The sequence below is a fragment of the Balaenoptera borealis genome (genome assembly GCF_965194805.1).
Source record: "Balaenoptera borealis genome assembly, chromosome: 12".
Classification (NCBI taxonomy): Eukaryota; Metazoa; Chordata; class Mammalia; order Artiodactyla; family Balaenopteridae; genus Balaenoptera; species Balaenoptera borealis.
The window spans coordinates 48,418,993-48,440,184 of record NC_138869.1 but is presented as its reverse complement, the minus strand read 5'-3'; the positions used below and the strand labels follow the sequence as shown (position 1 = coordinate 48,440,184).

The 21,192-nt window shown below is 41.9% G+C and overlaps 1 protein-coding gene across 9 annotated transcripts in view; it reads left to right on the top strand.

Annotated features, from left to right (window-relative positions):
* The window catches only part of LOC309608508 (uncharacterized protein), a gene marked incomplete at its 5' end in the record, with an annotated part of 555,765 nt that overhangs the window by 382,319 nt on the left and 152,254 nt on the right, over positions 1-21,192 (top strand). For 8 of the 9 annotated variants that reach the window (XR_014232917.1, XR_014232919.1, XR_014232920.1 and 5 more), the window contains one exon: positions 521-619. The exons of the other annotated variant lie outside the window; for it this stretch is intronic. Coding sequence is in view for 2 of the 8 variants with exons in the window: in XM_082348787.1 (XP_082204913.1) it covers positions 521-619 (99 nt within the window). The remainder of the gene's footprint in view (positions 1-520; positions 620-21,192) is intronic. 9 annotated transcript variants of the gene reach the window in all.

Sequence of the window (21,192 nt, the reverse complement as noted above, 5' to 3'; positions counted from 1 at the left end):
CTAATTGTATTAGATATTAGTTATATTACATGTCTTTGTTATATAACAACGGTGATGATGATTCTTAAATTTTTCCTGCCTGTAATATTTTGCCACTACTTATAAGTGAGATTGGTCTACTCCTTCCTCCCTCCCTTCCTTCCTTCCTTCCTTCCTTCTTGCATGTGCTCTTTGTCAGGTTTTTCTATCTGAGCTATGTTGGCTTCAGAAAAAGTGTTTGGAAGTCATCACTTTTTCTATGCTTCAGAGCGGTTTACTTGGGGACTAATAGTACCTCCCCTGTTTGAGTGAGAGCTGAGGGAAATACCACCTTGTAAAGATCTTAGATGAGTGGCCAGCATGTAGTAAGCATTCAACCAATATTAGCTATGACAGGACATGATTAGATATCAATTCCAGGCAGTTTTGTTTGTTTTTGGCATGAGTGACAAGTGCATCATTATACAAGTCTCAAGAATCTAAATGACCTAGAGCTACAATTTCCCTTTCACCCCTGCCCCTTACTCTCCTGCCACCCCAGGTTTCCATCATCAAGAACTGCTGTCACAGTTGCAGAACCTCATGTGGCTACTTCACAATCAAGCTCCCCGGAGGAAGAGCAGAGGTGTAGAAGAGGCAGGTGAGTCCTGGGAAGAGGAGAGAAGAGGGAGGAAAAACAGAGAAAAGGGACTCACATGTTTGATAGAGGTCTCCATACAGACCAGTGTATAGCATTGAGAAAAAGTAAAAATCTGTTTGTAATTTTTTCTGGATTCTGTAATGTGCCTGTACTTGTCCACCTTCTTAGATGCTGTGTCTGTGGGATCCATGGCTTCTTTATCCTCTGATATCTCTGGATGCTCCTTTCCATCTCCTTTGTACAGTTCTTTTCACTCATCCTTTAAATATATCTTTCTTCAGGGGACACCCCTAGATTCTTCTCTTCTCACTTCAAATTATGTATACTCTTCTTTACTCCATTGGCTGTATATGCTGGTTACTCACAAACTCATCCCCAGAATGGATCACTATCCTGGGTAGGACCAGCTACAGAATCTGTGGGGCCCAGTGCAAAATATAAATGTGTGGTCCCTTGCTCTAAAATTATCATGAATTTCAAGATGGTGACAACAGAACATTATGCCCAGCAAGGGGTTCATCAGAGCACAGGACCCTGTGTGACTGTATAGGTTGCACACCCATGAAGCCTGGTCTGCTACTGAGATAAAGACCAAAGTATCAACTGTCTCCTCTGCACTTGCACTTGCTTGTCCCGCAGGGCACATCTCCAACTCAACATGCCCAAAACTCAACTCATGTCTATGCCTCCATCACTGCAAAAGCCCTCTTTCTCCTTTGTTTCTGGAAGCAGCAAATGGCATTGCATCCCCTTAAACAGCCAAGTCAGAAATCAAGAGTGTCATTCTTACCCCCTTGTTTTTCTCAACCTCCGCAGCCCAGCTTTCAGGGGAGATTCGGTCTCCTTCACACTCTATGCTTCCGTCTCTTCCTCCTCATCCTCACTGCGTCTACCCTGGTTTCAGACGCTCCTGACTCTCATGTAGATGACAGCCCCCAGCCCCGCCATCTTCTCAGCTATTCTCCCTGCCTCCAACTCGTCTCCTTTGTAAATCTATTGTCCAGGCCATGATAAGAAAGATCATTCTATAACCTAAATTTGATCCTCTTACTTTCTAGCTTATAAACCATCAATGGTTTTCTGTTGCCTTAACATAACATTCAAGTTGTTTGGCTTGACAGATAAGGGTCCTCATGATCCAGTACCGCCCCCGCCCATAGCCAAGGCATGCTGGACCACAGGAAACTCCCTAACCCTTTCAGCAAAGAGCTACATTGCCGCATGAAATTGTTTCAGCCAGAGTACCATGTTTAGTATCCCCTAGAGTAAACCTTACTCTCTCAATCCCCTTTTCTAATTCTTCATGTTCTAAAGGTATACCAAAGCCAGGGAATCTCTCTCTGGAGGTGGTAGTTAGCTATTTCTGATTGTTCTCCTTATATGGCTACTATTCCTGTTGAACAGGGAGGCGCTGGCTATAGTTCAATTCAGCTCATGCCCATAGTTAAATTTGATTATGAGAAGAGGCTAGGTTTCTGTAACACGTGGCTTTCGATGTCAGTAATTTTTTTTTAATTAATTTATTTATGGCTGTGTTGGGTCTTCGTTTCTGTGCGAGAGCTCTCTCCAGTTGCGGCAAGCGGGGACCACTCCTCATCGCGGTGCGCGGGCCTCTCACCGTCACGGCCCCTCCCGCCGCGGAGCACAGGCTCCAGACGCACAGGCCCAGCAGCCGTGGCTCACGGGCCCAGCCGCTCCGCGGAATGTGGGATCCTCACAGACTAGGGCTCGAACCCGCGCCCCCTGCATTGGCAGGCAGACGCCCAACCACTGCGCCACCAGGGAAGCCCCTCGATGTCAGTAATTTTTATTTTTTATTTTTTTTTTAAGATTTAAAAAATTTTTATTTATTTTTTAAAATTTATTTTTTTGGCTGCATTGGGTCTTCGTTGCTGCCCAGGAGCTTTCTCTAGTTGCTGCCAGCGGGGGCTGCTCTTCGTTGCGGTGTGCGGGCTTCTCATTGCAGTGGCTTCTCATGTTGTGGAGCATGGGCTTTGGGCATGCAGGCTCAGTAGTTGTGGCACACGGGCTTAGTTGCACCACAGTATGTGAGATCTTCCCAGACCAGGGATCAAATTCGTGTCCCCTGCATTGGCAGGTGGATTCTTAACCACTGCACCACCAGGGACGTTCAGATGTCAAGTAAGTTTTAAATCACTGTCAATGACACCCATCTTTCTTTTGGAACAAGAAGTGATTTCCATACACCTGTTCTATTATCCAACAATTCCATGCCTAAATATTTACTCAAGAAAAGTAGAAATGCTATGCTCAAAAGGACAGGGATTTTCATACAATGGAATACCACCCATCAATAAAAAGGACATGCTACTGATACATGCAGAAACAAAGATAAATCTCAGTGAATTATGTTGAATGCAAAAAACCAGACACAAAAGAGCATCCATTCATATGAAGATAAGAACAGACCAAAGTAGTCTGTGGTGAAAGAAATCAGAATAGTGGTTGCCTCTGGGAGAGGGGGATTTAGGGAACGTGTGGGAGGGGCATGAGGGAACTTCCCAGGTTGATATACACATATATCAAAACTAATCAGGGACTTCCCTGGTGGTGCAGTGGTTAAGAATCCGCCTGCCAATGCAGGGGACATGGGTTCGAGCCCTGATCGGGGAATCCCACATGCCGCGGAGCACCTAAGCCCGTGAGCCACAACTACTGAAGCCTGAGCGCCTAGAGCCTGTGCTTCGCAACAAGAGAAGCCACCGCAATGAGAGCACATGTGGAGGGATGTGTTAGACATACATGCTTTCCTCCCAGGGCCAGTCCTTGGGTTAGAACCCCAGGAATCCTAACAATCAAAAAAAACAGGAATCATCCTTCCAATCATCACTTCCATCCTTGTTGGAGGTGTTCAGAGTTCCTCAACCCCATCTCCGTCATATCTCTTAGCAATTCTTTTTATAAATCCCCCCAAACTGCAGCTTCCTCCCCCTACTCACCACCAACCACCAAAAAGGGACTGGAGTCCAGGAAAAGTGGGCGGGAGTGGAGACCTACCAAAAGAGCCCTGATATCCGCAAGTGCTAGGGAGAGTTTTCCTTCTAGTACAGTGCTCTAGCTGCTGAAGTTGCTGTGGTACTGACCAGGGCAGGACGAGAGGATCTGCCTTTGGTCCAGGGAAACCACCTTCTGATGAAGACCTCCTAGACCACAAAAATGGTACTAGGTTCAGGCACAAAACCCAGCTTCCACTAATCATGTATCTTAGAAGAGAACATCACAATGGCTAAGTGGCTAGGTAGTGAGAGAATCCCCTCCAGCATTCACATAATCTTTTTATTAGAAACACTGTGTCTAGTGGAGCTTTTCTTGCTCAAAATCAAGAGCTTGATTTTGTTGCTTTTTTTTTTTTGGTAATTTTGGGGGGATTTTAAGCAAAACCATGTATTTAATCTGCCCTCGTGATGCAATCTTTTCTTCTTTTGAAGTAATATTTGCATCACTTTTGCGCAAGTAATTTTTTGCTTATGAATATCGTACCGCAGTGATAATTCTTCATGCTTATAAATGGAAAGGGGAGATCTTTAGTTTAACTAGAGGATGTTGTTTTGTAATATACTTGAAAAAAACAATTTCTACATATCGGAATGATGCCAGGGTGGTGCCTACTTTCAGGTTACCAGCTTTGCACAACGAGCTTCTATTCCTAAGTTGTTCTGCTACTCTTACTCCTTATAACAAATGCTGTCTCTCAAAATACCAGTTAATACCTTGAAGAATGGTCTGTCCCTTCTTGTTTATATCTGTACAGGTTGTTGCTCTTGCTTTACAGAGCCATTAAGTGAGTCTTTCTTTGGACCAGAGTGAGTTCAAGAATGACTAAACCTTCTGTGCATTGTCATCTGTTTACAGAGACCATCTGTCTTTATTTTATTTTTACACAGTTGCAATTACATTAAGACTTTCCAAGCTCCAGAGATGGGCATTCTTAAGGTCTTGGTTGTTGTCTCTTTCATTGAAAGTGGCCCTGATGGAACTGAACCGAGAGGTGTGAATGAAGAGGAGGGACAGGAAAGCTTTGGGTCATGCTATTAACAAACTAGGGGGCTCCTGCCTGTGCCCGGTGCTGCCCTCGTTCTCAGGATACAAAATGAGTAGGTCAGGGTTCCAGCTCACAAGGAGCTTCTGCTCTCAATGTGGAGACAGACACTGACAATAAAACATGTTAACATACCTAAGGACTACAGCAGAGGTATGAATACAGAGAGAGGGAAAGCCACCCAAGGGCCCCAGCAAGTCCTGAAGAAAGGCGACAGAAGGAAAACACCTACTTTCCAGTTGCACTTGCTACACATACGCATGAGGAAGAGTCACCTTGATTCCTATGGTAGATGCCGTTGGTGCCCAGATCCCCTTTATCTGGCAGTTGCACCTGGCACCAGCTTCCGTGAGTGTTAGACAGCTGCCTCTGTATCCTGAGATTTGCCCTTGGTCTGTTGGGAATCACTTTTTGGAAGTGCCTGGGATATTATGCCCTTCCCATCAATGGCCCACAGCCCATCACTGACTGATACAAAGTACAAAGGGCTGTCCCCCTTGCTTCAAGGAAGGAATACCCTGATATAACTCATGCTCCAGAGCTGTTTGTGGGATCAGGCTGAGGTTAGACTTCAGCTGAACTCACACTTTAACTCCCACTGTTTTTCCCTCTCCTGCCTGATTTCCTTATTCTTAGGGGAATTGAAAGGAGCCCCTCAATCATTTGCTCAGCAGTCCGTCTCAGGCTCTGCTTTTAGAGAATCTACACAAGACCGTTTCCTGTGTTTATTGTCAGCTTCTTGGTTGTATGGCTCTCCAGAAAAAAAAAAATCATGGAGCAAGGACAAAATGGAAGGAAAGAGCAGAGTCAGGGAATAATCTTATCAAGGCATTTCTCAGCTCCATACCCCTTTTCTAAATGAAAAGACCACTATCCTAAGGAGAAAGCCTGTATGGAGGGAGGATGTGGGAGGGAGAGCACATAAACAGAAGGCTGGCCTCCTCCAAGAATCTTGGAGGCCCTCAGTCTGTCTTAGAAGTTAAATTGTAGATTGATTAAAGTTGAAAGTACAATCACTTAGATACTTGAGGTCTTGAAATTCACCTTTATGGCAATAAAAATGCTGGAGGAAACTGAATTTGTAATCATTTTGCTTATGGTGCTCTTTAGCTTTACCTTCTGATATTTACAGAGGATTTAACTTGACCTGGGAGACCATCCTGAGTGCCACGTAGGCCAAAGCCCTCCACCACTGGGGCATCTGAGGCTTGCTCCAGGGATTACCCCTGTACTTTCTAAGGGACATCCTAGCTGCCTAGGCAGGCAGTACAGAGAGCTGAGTCCATTCAGGAGAGAACATTTACTGGAAGAGTTTGGTCTCTGAGCACAGGCCCGGGAGGAGGCGCTTGGAAGTTGTCTTGGATGAAGTGTTTTTGCATGCATTAGCAGTCCTTCATTAAGAAGACTGGAGCAATTAATGTTATCCTGATTAATGAAGCTAAATTAGCTTCATAATCTCTAATGCTTCTTCCTCACTGCTAGCAGGCAAGAGTTTGGAACTGATTTAATGCAGCAGACTTTTACACAATGCTGGGATTCATCCATAACTGTTCTCTAGTGAAGCATTTGGTAAAGTCAGGCCCGATCAACTTGTGTACAAGATGAGGCAAACAGAGCATAGGTGTTTAAGGGCGTAGATCACAGACCTGAGTGCAAGTTCTGGCTTGGTCATCACCAAGCCTCAGTTGATTAATGCGTAAAGTGGAAATCACTCTAACACCATCCTCAAAAGTTGTTCTAAATCAGTGGTTCTTAAAGGGAGGTCCCCAGACCTCCCTTTAAGCAGCATCAGTGTCACTTGGGAATTTGTTCAAAATATGAAATTATAGTCCCTACCTCACTGAATCATAAATTCTGAGAGTGAAGCCCAGAAGTCTGTTTAATCAGCCCTCCAGGGCATTCCGATGCATGTTAGAGTCCGGGAACCACTGTTCTAAGCAATGGTTCTTCACCCTGGTTGTTCATCACAAGCATCTGGTGACTTTTAAAATATACTAATGCTCTGTTCCAACCCCAAGTGAGTCTAATATACAATAATTTAAGGTGGGGCCCCGTGGTGTTCATATGTTTAAAAGCTCCCCAAGGGGATTTCCCTGGCGGTCCAGTGGTTAAGACTCCAAGCTCCCAAAGCAGGGGGCACAGGTTCGATCCCTGTTCAGGGAACTAAGATCCCACATGCTGCACGGCACGGCCTAAAAAATAAAAAAACAAAAAAATAAAAGCTCCCCAAGTAATTCTCTAATGTGCTGTCAGGGTGTTCTGAAGATTAAGTGGCATGCAGAGTATTATAGCACACAGTAATTTCTCAAATGTTATGTATTACTCAGTTATTGTTAATAATGTGAATGAAGAGGTAGTGAGTAACACTTGGGTAGTTGCATTTATTGGGTTCTCCTCACCTCTGCTAGAGCTGCACCCCATCCAGCTTCCAGCCAAGTATAATGCTTGTGTTGGTGTGCAAAGTGGAACACGCATTGGTTTGGGAGTAAGTCAGAGCAGGTTTGAATCTGAGTTTTGCCACTGACTAGCTGTGTCACCTTAGGAAAGTCACTTGACCTCCCTGAGCTTCAGGGATGTCATCTCAAAATTAAGATGACACCATCTCATGGACTGGGCAGCAGAAAACACTATCATCCATCACTTCATTCTTTCTTTCTCCCTCTTTTCTTTCCCCTTCTTCCTTCTCTCATACCTCCCTCACTCTCTCTCCTTTGAATTCCATGACAAGTGACACTCCAGTCATAGGCACATTTCATTCTTATTTTGGTCCTTCCCGTGGATCCCTTTATACATTGTTATGCTCTAGAGTGACCCTGGGCCACACAGGAACCTCCAAGACCCTTGGCCCTCCTCCATTAAAGGCTCCACCCGAGCAAGTCCTCAGGTGCCAGAGACAACCATCGGCTCCCCAGCGCCCTGCCCTGGCCCATCTCAACCATGTAGCATGAAAGACCCTCAAAGGCAAAAGGCAGTTCCTGCAGGAGAGGAGTGTGCGAAGATACTCCTGTAATCTCTTTGTCCTTTCTATCAAATAGCCAACTCACAGTATGGAGAAGGGAACTAGGGGACCATTTCTCTATGGCGTGCCCTTATGTGCATGATACAGGTTGAGGCTGGCCCTCCTGGAGATCAGAATATCGTGTGATCAGTTTTCCTAAGAAGCTAAATTCCACACCCAAAGGCCACTTCCAGTATCCTCAGACCTCTTTCCTCTATTTAGTTCAGTGGAACCAAAGGAAGAGGAAACAGGAATGACCATCAAGTCTGACGATGATGTAAAGCCAGGGAGAATAGGAAATAAATAAGCTGAGCAAATAAATGGAGTATGTTCCGCATTGTTCTAAATTGACCAGAGGAATGTCAGTAGGGAAGACTCCAGTTTGCAGGGCTTAAGATTCAAAGACAGTGCTATCAACCTCTTCCTGAGATTAGAGGAAAGACCCAGGACACACCCTTTTTACTTTTTTTGCTGCTCATCTCTTCTAAGATCTGGTTTCCGCCTGAGTATTGAGTCTTACGCACAAATTCTGGTGTTGCAGGGAGTAATAGATGCTGTCATTGCCTCTTTGTATATTCTCTTGGGCCTCACCATTTTAATGCACACTGGCCAGTGTCCAGCTCCCAGCGTCTGTATCTCTGGCAGCTAGGATCTTCTGCCTGTGTGCAGAGCAGGTCAGAAGTATATGTCAAGAATTCCTTCCCGAGAGTCATCAGCCCCAGTTGGGATAATTCGGTGTGTTCTATACTGGTTTCCAGAGCTCCCCAATGGAATTGATTGAGCTCCAGTTACCCACGTGGTCACTAGCTGGATAACAAACCCTTTATTAGCTGCCTGCCCTGCCCTGCCTCACTTCCCCATGCCTCCCTCAGGGTCTCCTGGCAACATCTCTTAAGCGAACAGCTTGCCTCAAATCCTTGTCTCTGGATCTGCTTCTGGGGAACCTGAACTAAGACACAGGCAATGTCAAGGATGCAGTGTGGTCGCCACTTTCAGTCGGATGTGGAGGCCCTGCTCGGCTGAACGTGTCACCCCAGCTCAAATCCTAAACCTGAGGCTGCTCACAGGAAAGCCTTCTTCCTTCAGCCTACCAAGAGTTCATTTTCTTCTAGTCTACAATCTTCCAGTGCAGACAAAACAAATTGAGCTCTTGGAACAGGCATAGTAGAGATAAATTTATTAGGACCCATTGAATTAGGAAGGAAGTTGACTGCTTGTCCTGCCTCTCTCCGCCTCTGTTCTGGGTGATGATTCATGTCCTCAGCTTCCTCCCTGGGGATGAATGTGACTAACAATGGCTTAGAGGGCAGTTGCTTCTGAAATTCAGGTTCTGAGGAAGGCTAAGGATAGGGAGAGATTATCAGCATTCAACCACTCAATTACTGTGAGTGTTATGGGATAAGGGGTTGGATTTTTGATAGAAATTTGATGTTACGCGGTTGTGGGAGGGGATGGGGAAGTGCAGTTCTGGAAGAGGGTTAGAAGGGTTAGAGGGTAGGCCCTAACTGACCTCCTGAAGCACTCGTCTGACGGACAAGTCAGAGCTTGCAGGGAACTCTGAGAAGCCAAGTACATCCAGTTAGTTACCCAAACAGAATTGTCCCAGAAAGTTGTCACTGTGAGGCTCCCACCTCTGCACTTCCATAGTCACATTTCAGGTGGGGAGCTGGGGTTGCTGGTGGTCAGCAGGACCAGCTGTTGGGAAGAACTGGACAAGGAGTGGAGGAGAATGAGGATAAGCTGGAGTCAGTGGTGCACCTGTCCTTCACTGTAACAGACCCCGAAGTCCTGAGAGCGATGGCCAGTGCTTCACCTGCCTCCCAGATTTTGTACAGGTCCCTCTTTTGACCAGGCTTACCTGGAGCCACTCAGGGATAGGGCTTCTGGGCAAGCTAGTTCCAGCTTATGACACTGACAACAGGGCAGCACAGTCAGGTCTCAGGCAGAATTCATCATCCCAAATGACCCACCCAGACTCTGACCAAGGCTCAGGCTGACTGTGTTTTTGTTTTTATATTTTCTCCCGTGTCCTCAAAGATGGGGGACTATTTATTACTAATTTATATACTCCAAATGCGATGTAATTGTAAGATGAATTCACTAGAACAGTGATTCTCAATTGGGGGTGATTTTGCCCACCAGGGGTCATTTGGCAATGTCTGGAGACATTTGGAGATATCATGACTGGGGGTGGTGGGTAGATGCCAGGGACGCTGCTAAACATTCTACAATGCACAGGACAGGCCCCCACAGCAAAGATGTATCCCACCCAAGATGTCAACGGTGCCATTGTTGAGAACCCTGCACCAGACATAAGAGCCGCCTTCCAATTTATTCAGTTCCTTTAGTTTGCTTAATCAAGCACATTTAGAAACACTAAGAGAATAAGAAAGCATCTGTTGATAGTCACTGTGTCTTACCTGCTTCCTTTACCCCAAACCATGCATTCCAGATCTAAATTTTTGCAATCATCTCAAGATGCTTATTTTGTCTTTTCCTAACTAGATATAATAATGACATCATTCTTCAGTACAGCTTCCCTAAGATGTAAAGCCTCCCCTGGTGCCCCCGACCAACCCAGATCCCTATTAGTCATTCTCTGCTACCTTGAATATTTCCTTTTCATCAGCATCACAAGGACTAAACACTTACGCGTTGAATCATGGTTTGCTGTCTGCTTGCTCCACTAGAAAGTAAACATTACCTAAGTAGCCCTCACAATAATCCTATAAGGAACACATTATTATCCCATTTTACAGATAAGAAAACTGAAACTTAGAAAGGTTGAATGCTTTGTATAAGATCATCCAGATAACGTGGAGGAATCCAGTCTGCTATAGTAAACAGTGCTAAGAACAGGTACACTATCACTAACACAAAAAGTGAGGTGGAATAGCTGCTTTTTAAGTGTTTTCCCTTAAGTATTTAAGTGTTAGCGCGGCTGAAATCCCTTCTGCCTGCTGGTCTGTGGATAGAAGCAGACCCAGCTCCCAGAATCATCAGCCAGCATTTCTAAAGCTCTTCTCTAAATAGCTGTTAGTAAGAAAAATGCAAATGAGAACATCTAATTGCAAATTGCTCCAGCCTCACTTTGAGACCTTGCGTGGTGACTGAGCCAAAACTTCCTCCCAAGCAGACAGATGTGCCGGCTCCTCTGTTCTGGAGCTAAGCTGCTCCCTTGGCAGGGAACCAGGCCTATGGCAGAACGACATTGCCGTGTCCACTTCAGGTCATCCAAATATTGTGGTCCCTGCTGAAATCTACCCACCGAGGGCACAGCTGTGAACAGGAGCCCTCCGTGTCTGCTGAGAGGCAGGACCTAGGGCCTTAGCTTTGTTTTTAATTACAAACAAATATGTTCCCACGTTAAAGGGTAGTCAGTGAAAATAAAATAAACAGGTATCAAGACACATGTGTTTATACACACACACACACATGCGCAGTCACATGTATGACAATACAGTATGTATGTGACTAGAAAGGTCAGGCTCTGCAAAAATGAAAGTGCAACACCAGAAGGATAACCTTGCTTCCAAATTTCACCCAGTTACAATTCAACAGTGTCTGGTGTCTTGGTGTTCATGTAGGACTTTCCTATATTAAGTTAAACCAAATGAAATTGACATTTTTGTAGGTAGCAAATACCGATCATGTGGTTTAACCTAATATGTAATCAGCAACCAGCAGGGGGAGTTAAGAGGCAGGAACCCTTATCCAGGAGGCCCAGCAAAGAAGAGCCCCAAAGGCATAGGAAACGGGGAAGCTGGCAGATCCTAGAGACAGGATCTCGTGAATGCGGTAAGGGGACAGGGCCACATAACTACAAATGAGGCAAAAAATATAAAATGCTGTCTTGTCAGAAAAGCTGGGCTGAGAGCAGGGAAAGCCTCAAGTGTAAGTAGCTGCTTTGTTTCTAAGCTCCTGACCTAGGCTGCCTGGCCAGAACCTAGTCTGACCTTCATTAAACTACAGCTAAAAGAAAGCATCCATCCTGCAAGGAGCAGCATCCACAAAGGAGCTACTTGCCGAGAGGGGTCAGAGAAAAGTGGCATTCAGAGGGCTGGGCCTGTCCACGGAGCTTGTGGAACAGAGCCCCTTAGGCAAGGAGCACCTCCGCCCCCTATACGCTAAAGGCAGGAGAAATGTCAGCTGAGGATGGGGAAGGGGCTACAAGGAAAGATGGGCCAGATGCTGAATTCTTCCAGGAAGCAGGTGGTGATGGTGTGGATGAAGAGGACCTGGATGAGAGGGGAGTGTGGAGTGACTTCTGGACTGTGAAATGTCCAGAAGAGCCAGGACAAACCCTCCTCTGCAGTGGGTACCATGGAAATATTAGACAATCAGGAAACCTGCAGTCTTCTTTCAGACTTGCTTTCAACTAGCTGTGCTCCTTGGCAGATGGCTCAAGTTCTCTGAGCCTCAGTTTCTTCATCTGTAAAATAGGAGTGCAGTTCAAACAGTTTCTGGGTCAAGGTCAGCTAGCAGAGGATCAAATTGCTTGTCAGAAAGTGGTTCACTGGGGGAAAGAAACTGACATTCCAGAGCATTTTTATTATCCCACCTAAGGATAGAATTTTAGGGCATAATTCCAGAAAACTAAGCCATAACACTCAGGCTTATTTTAAGTAGATTTCTTGACATCCTAATGTTTGTATCTGTCTGCCATTGTATTTGCTGGGGTTTCCTTTGTTCATTGCTGGCTGTTACAGATGTAGGGGAACCTCAAAATGTGTCTCTTTGGCATGAGGATTATTCTAGGCTGATTATTTTTAGTAAATGGAAAACACAGGAAGTCTTTCTTTTTACCTCCCCCTTAACTGCCTAAAAGAATTTAGATAAAGGGTATGGTCCGGGAAAGCACTATAACCAGAAATATCTCCATAGAATATGGACCAGGTGTGTTAGGGGCACCTTAGCAGGGTGTAGAGACCAGAGTCCTCTCTGTGTCCTCTCTGCATAGCATAGCAAACATTTGTTTACCAAACATTTATTTTTCCATCTCCATGTGAATTGCCTTCCTCCCCTTTGAAGTCCAAGCCCTAAGATGTAAAGCCTCCCCTGGTGCCCCCGACCAACCCAGATCCCTATTAGTCATTCTCTGCTACCTTGAATATTTCCTTTTCATCAGCATCACAAGGACTAAACACTTACGCGTTGAATCATGGTTTGCTGTCTGCTTGCTCCACTAGAAAGTAAACATTACCTAAGTAGCCCTCACAATAATCCTATAAGGAACACATTATTATCCCATTTTACAGATAAGAAAACTGAAACTTAGAAAGGTTGAATGCTTTGTATAAGATCATCCAGATAACGTGGAGGAATCCAGAGTCTGCTATAGTAAACAGTGCTAAGAACAGGTACACTATCACTAACACAAACTTTCTTCTAAGACTTGTATCTTTATAAAATGCTGATGTCAAACTCAGAAATATTTTGTTGAAATGGGCATCTGCCTTCCCACCTTTCCCCCTCCTTGCCTCCATCCTTAACAGAGGGCTCAAGGAGCTTTATTTGGAAAGATTATTATCTGGGTGATGTCCTTATACCATGCAGTATTTATTCCTTAGAACACATAAGCAAGCACAGCCCACCTCTAGCCATGTAAGTAGCAACCAGATGACTGGGTCTTTTTGCTCTGAGAAGTACATTGACCTGAGCCCACTGCTAGGTATTATTGAGGTGGAAGCATCAAATTCTGTTTCTGCATCTGCTGAAATGATCATATTACTTTTCTCTTTAGTCTGTTAATATGGTAAATTATATTGATTCTTCTTAAAATGTTGAACCAACCTTTCATTCCCATGATAAATTCCACTTGGTTGTGATGTATTATCCTTTTTATATATAGCTGAATTTGATTTGCTAATTTGGGGGTGGTGGTGTATCTATATTCATGAGTGATATTGGTCTGTAGTTTTCTTTCTTATGTCTTTGAGAAGTGTTTTCTTTCATTCTGTTTTCTTAAAGTGATTGTGTAGAATCAGTATTATTTCTTCCTTAAATATTTGATAGAATTTGCCAGTAAAATCTTCTAGGCCTGGAAGATTCTTTATTACTTTAAAACAACAACAACTATGAATTCAATTTCTTTAATAGATATAGCAATATTCAAGTTATCTACACTTCTTCTTGAGTGAATTTTGATAGTTTATGTCTTTCAAGGAATTGATCCATTTCATCTAAGTTGTTAAATTTGTGGATGCTGTTTTTTGTAGTATTCCCTTATTATCTTTTTAGTTCCCTTATTATCAAATTATGTTTATCACAGATGAATTTAGCGTCTATTTAGTGTCTGTCAGATCTGTAGTGATGACCCCTCTTTTTTCCTTCTATTGTTAATTTGTAACTTTTTTTTTCTTTAGTTCATCTGATTTACCAATTTTATTAATGCTTATGAAGTACCAGCCTTTGGTTTTATTGATTTTTCTCTACTGTATTTCTATTTTTAATTTCACTGATTTCTGCTCTTATCTTTATTAACTCCTTCTTTCTGCTTGCTTTGGATATAATTTTCTCTTTGTTTTCTAGTTTCTTACATTGGCAGGGTAGATTATTGATCTTAGGACTTTCTTTTTCTAGTATAAGCACTTAAGCTATAAAATTTTCTCTAAGCACTGCTTAAGCTTCCACTTACAATGTATTGGTGACGACATGGCAGAACTGGAATTCTCATACAATGCTGGTGGAATATAAAATGGCACAACCTCTTTGGAAAGTAGTTTGTCAGCTTCTTAAAACATTAAATATACACCTACCATATGATCTACTCATTCCACTCCTAGAGATTCATGCAAGAGAAAAGAAAATCATTATTACATATTACATACTTATTAGAACATGTGTTCATGCAAAAACTTGTACACAGATGTTCATAGCAGCTTTATTTGTAATAGCCAAAACAACCTAAATGTACATCAACAGCTGAGTGGATAAGTAAACTGTAGTATATCCATATAACTGAAGACCATTCATTAACAAAAAGGACTGTTGATATAAGCAACAACACACGTGAATTTCAAAGGTATTATGCTGACTGAAAGAAGTCGGACTAAAAAGAGTACATTTATATAAAAGTTGAGGAAATGCAAACTAATGTTTAAGTAGATAGGAATAGAAAGTATTTTCTATAACAATGTTACTCAGTTCTTTAGACTCCTGTGTTAGAAGCCAAAAATCACATTCACTAGTATGAAACAATTTTTTAAATGATCCATCAGCTTAACATTCAATTTATTAAAGACAACAGATGCTACTTCCCTTATCTGCAAAAGTGTTTTTTACTAAGTCTTCAGAGTCATGCTCTTTCTCAGTCCTGATACTATTATTCTGAATTGTTCCAGAGATATTTACATGAAAAGCAATCCTGTAGAATAGTAATTTTCCGGGTGGGTAAGAGGTTGATCTTTCTTTTGTCAAGTAGGAAAGGAGTGATTATTAAATGGGAGTTTAGAAAGAAGAACCAAGTGAACTAGTTTTGAAAAACAATACATATGTTCAGGATCTAGGAATTGATTCCTATAAAACCATCTGTGCCCATTTATCTCCTTGAAAAATTTTATGTATTCCTGAGGTAAGTGTATGTTATATTGAAGACTGCTGGTATGAAATATTTATGTAATATTTCAAGATGATTATAAGAATAAAATGCTTGAAATATTTTTCTGTTGCCTTTAGACATAAAAGTTTGGCAGGATATAAATTTGGGGGAGGTTACAACTTTTTCTTAAATTCTTCAGAGGTTTCCTCATTGTCCTTTAGAATTTAGTATTTCCAGAGAAATCTGAGCCCAGTCTAATTTCCATTCCTAATTTTTTTCCTTTACTCAGTTTTTATAGAACTCTCTTTCTTCCCCCCTTTCTCATTTATTTATCTATCTACCTATCTTTCATTCTTTAAATACAAAAAACAAAAAAAAATTTACCCAAGATGTGTTTAGTGTTGATACGCATATCCTGGTGTGATTTCAGAAAAATTTTCTTCAACTATTAAATTGACAAATATTTATTTAGTGACTACTATGTGGCAAATACTCTAATATGTGTTCATGAATAAGGTACAGTCACCTCCATTTCATGCTTTCTCCTTTTGTTCCATAAAGCATGACAGTTGTGGGGTTTTGTTTTTTTGGGTTTTTTTTTTAACATAACAGTTTTTTAAGTTTTGTTTTACTGTCTATAGCAAGTCATTTTTTCAGAGACTATTCTGTCTTCTAATCTTCAAGATGATGGTTCTCCTGTTGGCTATAATTTTTAATAGCCACATATTAATTTTTAAAAGTCTTCTCATCTTAAAAAGGAAAGAGCTGGCAACTTTGTGCAAGAAGAGACACTTAGAATTGTTTGATTTATTATTCACAGTACGCAAGATATGTAATAGCATAATTGTGGTGATGGAGAGAAACCTACCATTTATATATATATGTAGTTTCTTTTTTTTTATATATATTTATTTATTTGGCTGTGCCGGGTCTTAGTTGCGGCACGTGGGGTCTTCGTTGCCCTGTGTGGGGTCTTTAGCTGCGGCATGCGGGATGTAGTTCCCTGACCAGGGATAGAACCTGGGCCCCCTGCACTGGGAGCATGGAGTCTTAGCCACTGGACCACCAGGGAAGTCCCCTATATATGTAGTTTCAAATGAACTTTAACACTTTTCATGACAGCTGGATCAAACAACTTTTTATGGACGTAGGGAAGGAAATTGGAGGTATGGATGGTGTGTGTTAAAATATTGTAGAACAAATGCTGAAGTTATACACCTGCATGGTTGCTGCTGCTGGTGTACTGAAGTCAGTGAAATTAGAAAATTGTCTCTCCTTCCATAATGAATGCTGAGATGAGATAGACATACATAAAATAAAATTGCACAGAAACAGTCTACAAAAAATGACGTGTCCAAAGCAGGCATTTATTTTGTAGACGCACCATTCCCTGTAGCTGATTATTTTAATATTGATTGAGTGAATAATAACAGTTTCATTGGAAAATTTTGCCTCCTGTAAAGAAGAAACTTATTATCTCAGATAACTTATTTTTTGGAAGATAATGAAAAATTTTAAAAGATTGAATGGATCATTGAAAAACAATCCACCATTCCTCTCTCTTTCAATTCCATTTCATTGACTATTTAAAGGGATTAGAATTTGACTTTATTGCCTTGAGTATTTTAATTAAAGTTTTATATTTAATCTTGAAGAAAAGGAAGTTTTATATCATTGAAGAGACACATGTACTTATAAGAGCTCTTTGAATAATAAAAGTAGAAATTATTAGTAAGTTACTTGTATGCAAAATTACTTTTGCTGAGATAATGAAAAGATCAGACTGGGTAGGCATGCAAATCACCTTTATTGGCCTAGAACCTGGGTATATTTGTACTGAACTTAAACAGTTAATATCTAGTGATGCAAAATTTTTACTCAGAAGTCAGCAAAACATTAAGAAGCCTACATCCTAGAAAGGTAGGACTTTATAGGTGACTCAGTTTACTTTCTCTAAGTGAATGAATGCATTAGGAAATAAGAAAGGCTGCAGACCAAAGGGTCAAGGACATTGTCACAATTAGATACAGTGTCTCATACAGTGGTGTTTGAATCTATGTTGGGGGTGGGAGAGAGAGGTGATAAATGTGTGGCTGATTTTCAACCAGTATTGTCTGCTGTAGCTGTACTGGTTGTTTATGGGAGTTGTTCTTTCTGAGCCATGTGCATGGTTAAATATTTTGAATATCACCATTGGGTACATGCATTTGTTCTGTGTGCTGTGCCTTTAGCCTCATTCAACTAAAATTTAGTGAACCCTTAGTGTATGTTGATGAAATCCCATATCCAATAGGGAGGTGTGATTTAGGACTGACAATAGATGCCCTACTTTTAGGTGAACAGGTCACATGGGAGAAAAGATGATGACAAATTCAAAAGGCTTGTGGACTATTTGATGAGACTGAAGAAAATTTTACATTTTCCATCACTTTTTTGTTTTGTCTGCATGTGTGCAAATGGCTCTTGATAGGTTGTTTACTGAGACTTCTTTCTGCAGATTGTTTCATTCCAGGGTAGGAGGCTTTCTCTCACATCTAGAAGCTAGATCAAGCTCCCATTTGGAAACCAAGTCAGAAAAACAGCCTGACCACATTCTTTTCCTTCTGAGCCCTTTTGAATAGATCTATAGCAGGCAAAGGTTATTGCTGACTTTTCTACAGTTCATCCATGTCTTCAGGCTTTAACTTTAAAATCTAAGGGATTATTAGTGAGGTTTGCTGGACTCTCCTCCCATAACACTGAACTTCCTAAGGAGGAGAGTTTTGTGTCAGCTTCTGTCATCTCCTTCAGTTTCAAATTAATTTAACTCTATATGGTTGAAACTTATCAGTGTTGGTGGTATGTAGGTCATCCATTCATTCATTCATTCAGTGATTTATTCAACATATATTTATCAAGGCCCTGCAAGGGGCCAGTCCCTGTTTTAGGTAATGTGAGCAAAACATAAAAATAAATTCCCTCTTAGCTTGCCTTGTGGGGAGAGGAAAGAGTAATCAAAACCAATAAGTAAGTATGTAATAAAGACCATGGTGATTAATGCTATGGAGAAAAAATATAAGGGAGTGTTGTAATCTTGAGTAGTGTGTCAGGGAAGGAATCATTGAAAAGGTAGCAGTGAGAAAGGAGGACAAGGAGATAGGAGTGCTAATCTCTGGAAGAGGTGCATCCCAGCTAATATGCATGGTGTGCAAAGGCCCTGAGACACACATGTGCTTGGGAGGTTTGAGGAGCAGGAAAACACTCAGGGTGGCTGAAGCAGAAGGCACAAAGGGAAATCATAGTAGGAAATGGTTAGAGAGCTAATAAAGGGGGGCCAATTGCAGGACCTGTAGTTATCGAAAAGACGTTGGCTTTACGCTAAATTAGATGAGTATTTATGGGAAGGTGTGGACCAAAGGAATGACATGATCTGGCTTATATTTTAATGGGACCTCTTGTCTGACACTTTGGCCAGTGCCCAAGGGTAAAAGCAGCTGACAAATATATCTCTCTGTGATTCCAGCTTCAGGATTCTGCCCCCAGTTTTGGTTGCATTCAGAAGCCTTCAAAAACATGTTTTTAGTGTTTGTTTCTGGCTGTTTTAGCAGTTAATGGCGAGAGCGTTGTTGACCTGCCACAGACATCTTCCATCCCCCTCTACCCACTCGTCTTCATGACATACTGCATTTCAACCTGCTTCTTTGTCTTACTACCCATATCTCCAAACATGAAGGCTGGCCTGGTTTTATTTGTTGCTGTATCCTGTGCCTGTAACATTGAGATGGCCTTTGCACTAGCCTCCTAACTGATCTCCCTGCTTCTGTACTGACCCCTTACCACAAGAGCCTGAGTGAGCTTTTAGTGTCCCATCACCCCTCTGCTCAAAACCCTCCAATGGCTCTAATCTCACTTGGGGTAAAAGCCAAAGGCCCCCCACCAGGACTGAGGGAGCCAAATGGTCAGGACACCGTACGACTCCGTATCTCATCACCATCTACTCTGCCTCTCATTCAAATGCCTTTACCATACTAGCCTCCTGGCCACTCCTCAGTCTCACCAGATATGTTCCTGTCTGAGATCTTTGCCCATGCTGTTCCCTGGAATGCTCTTCTCTAAAATATCTGCAAGATTTGCTACTTCATCACGTTCAGATATTTACCCAATGTCAGCTTCTAAACTAGGACCACCATGTACAGTGGTGCATGTTGTGCCTTGCATAAGCACAGAGGGCACCTGTCCCCTGTGGTCTAGAAGCAGCCAGTGACTGAGCTATGACCAGCATCTATGCATGCTTATGGAAGAAACATCCCTTCTTACTCCATTCTGCCAATCGTCTCCTCATTTTTACAGTCCTATCTCACAGAGTTACTATGAGAATCAAACGCAATTATATCAGTGATAATAACCTTAAAAAATAATATTTATTGAGAATTACTTCAGGCCAAGCACTGTCGTAAACTCTTTTCACAGATTATTGGTCTCATCCTCACAAGAACTCTGTAAGATAGGTGCTATTATTATAACTAAGCATAGCCCACTGTAAAAACATTCATCTGCATTCCAGTTACCAGGGGCATCATCGTCCTTACATTCTTCTGTGATTCTTTAGATTGTACCTATATTAAGATTTCCCTTAGAATGTCTTTCATGAATTCTGAGGAGTCAATTAAGATGAGGCATCATTCAGTTTCATTCCAGTTTGCACAACTCCAGCCAGCTATTTCGAGGGTTAAAGATGTCCCAAGAATACAGAAAAGGGGCTTCTTTGTATGCCCCTCAAAAGTAGAACACTAAAGACAATGCCAACAAATACAATAATACTTTTCTCATCTATTTCATTCTGTCTACATAATCAATTCTTGTTTCATCCAACCTTGGATCTGCTGTCTGCTTTCATAATGTCATCTACTTCTGGGTTTCAAGAGTCCTGGCAGCTCTGACTGATGTCCCTGGCACAGTCTGACACGTCTGCTCACAGTGGTGAGGTTAGCTTCTCTGGGAAACCTGCGACAGTATCGATAATTGTCTGATTATCACATTTGGTGCGGTCCTTCCTGCTGATGCTCCCATGCTGTCCTTTGTTGTTGTTACTTTAGGAAAACCTAGTTTCTGGCCTGTAGCTTATAACAGACCTTCAGGCAAAATGAAAGGAGAGCGGAGAATCCAGTTGTTGATGACAAAACGAAATGACTCTACTTTGTTAGTGACAAACATGATTTTAAAGTGGAGGATGATAGAATCCTTTCATGGATAAAACATATGTATACATGGCTATTTTATACAGATCAGACCAAATTATCCTGAAGGTAAGACGATACTATGGCCACGGAGAGCCTTAACAAATCTCCAGGGCCTTCCAATCCATCCCGTTAAGTAGGCACAACGTTAAAAAGAAGAGTCGTCGCCGGAGATTGGCCACTTGATTATGATAGGAGCATAGGGGCCTGAGGATAAAATATGCTTATAGCCTGGCTCCTTTATTAACCAGAATGGTAATAAAAGAGTTTCAAATAGACATAGCCGAAGGTAACCTAGAAGCTCTAGCTCTTTTAGAAGCAAGGAACTTATGTTGTTTGCTTATAAAATAATTCCAAAGCATGACAAGTGTCATCACCAAGACACAAAGTTATCCAGCTTTCAAGTGAGGGTTTTTCTGAGGAGATGAGGAACCTCTGTTCTCTGGGAAGGTCACACAAAATGTGGAGAACAACTCTTTACCACCTGTTAGTAAGAGCCAACTGAATACTCCAAACATCAGTTTTAAACTCCTAGTTCTCTCTTCTTCATTATTCATAAGCTTCCTTTGTTCATTAATTATACTATACCTTTATATGTACACTTAAATATACACACTAAACAAATAGTTAGATGACATAATTTAAAGCTTTCAACTTTAATTTTAAAATAAAATTAACTTTACTACCATGTTCTGAATTATGGCATAAACACATTGATTTTATCATCTTAATTGAAGTGAAGTTAACCTTTAGTTACAA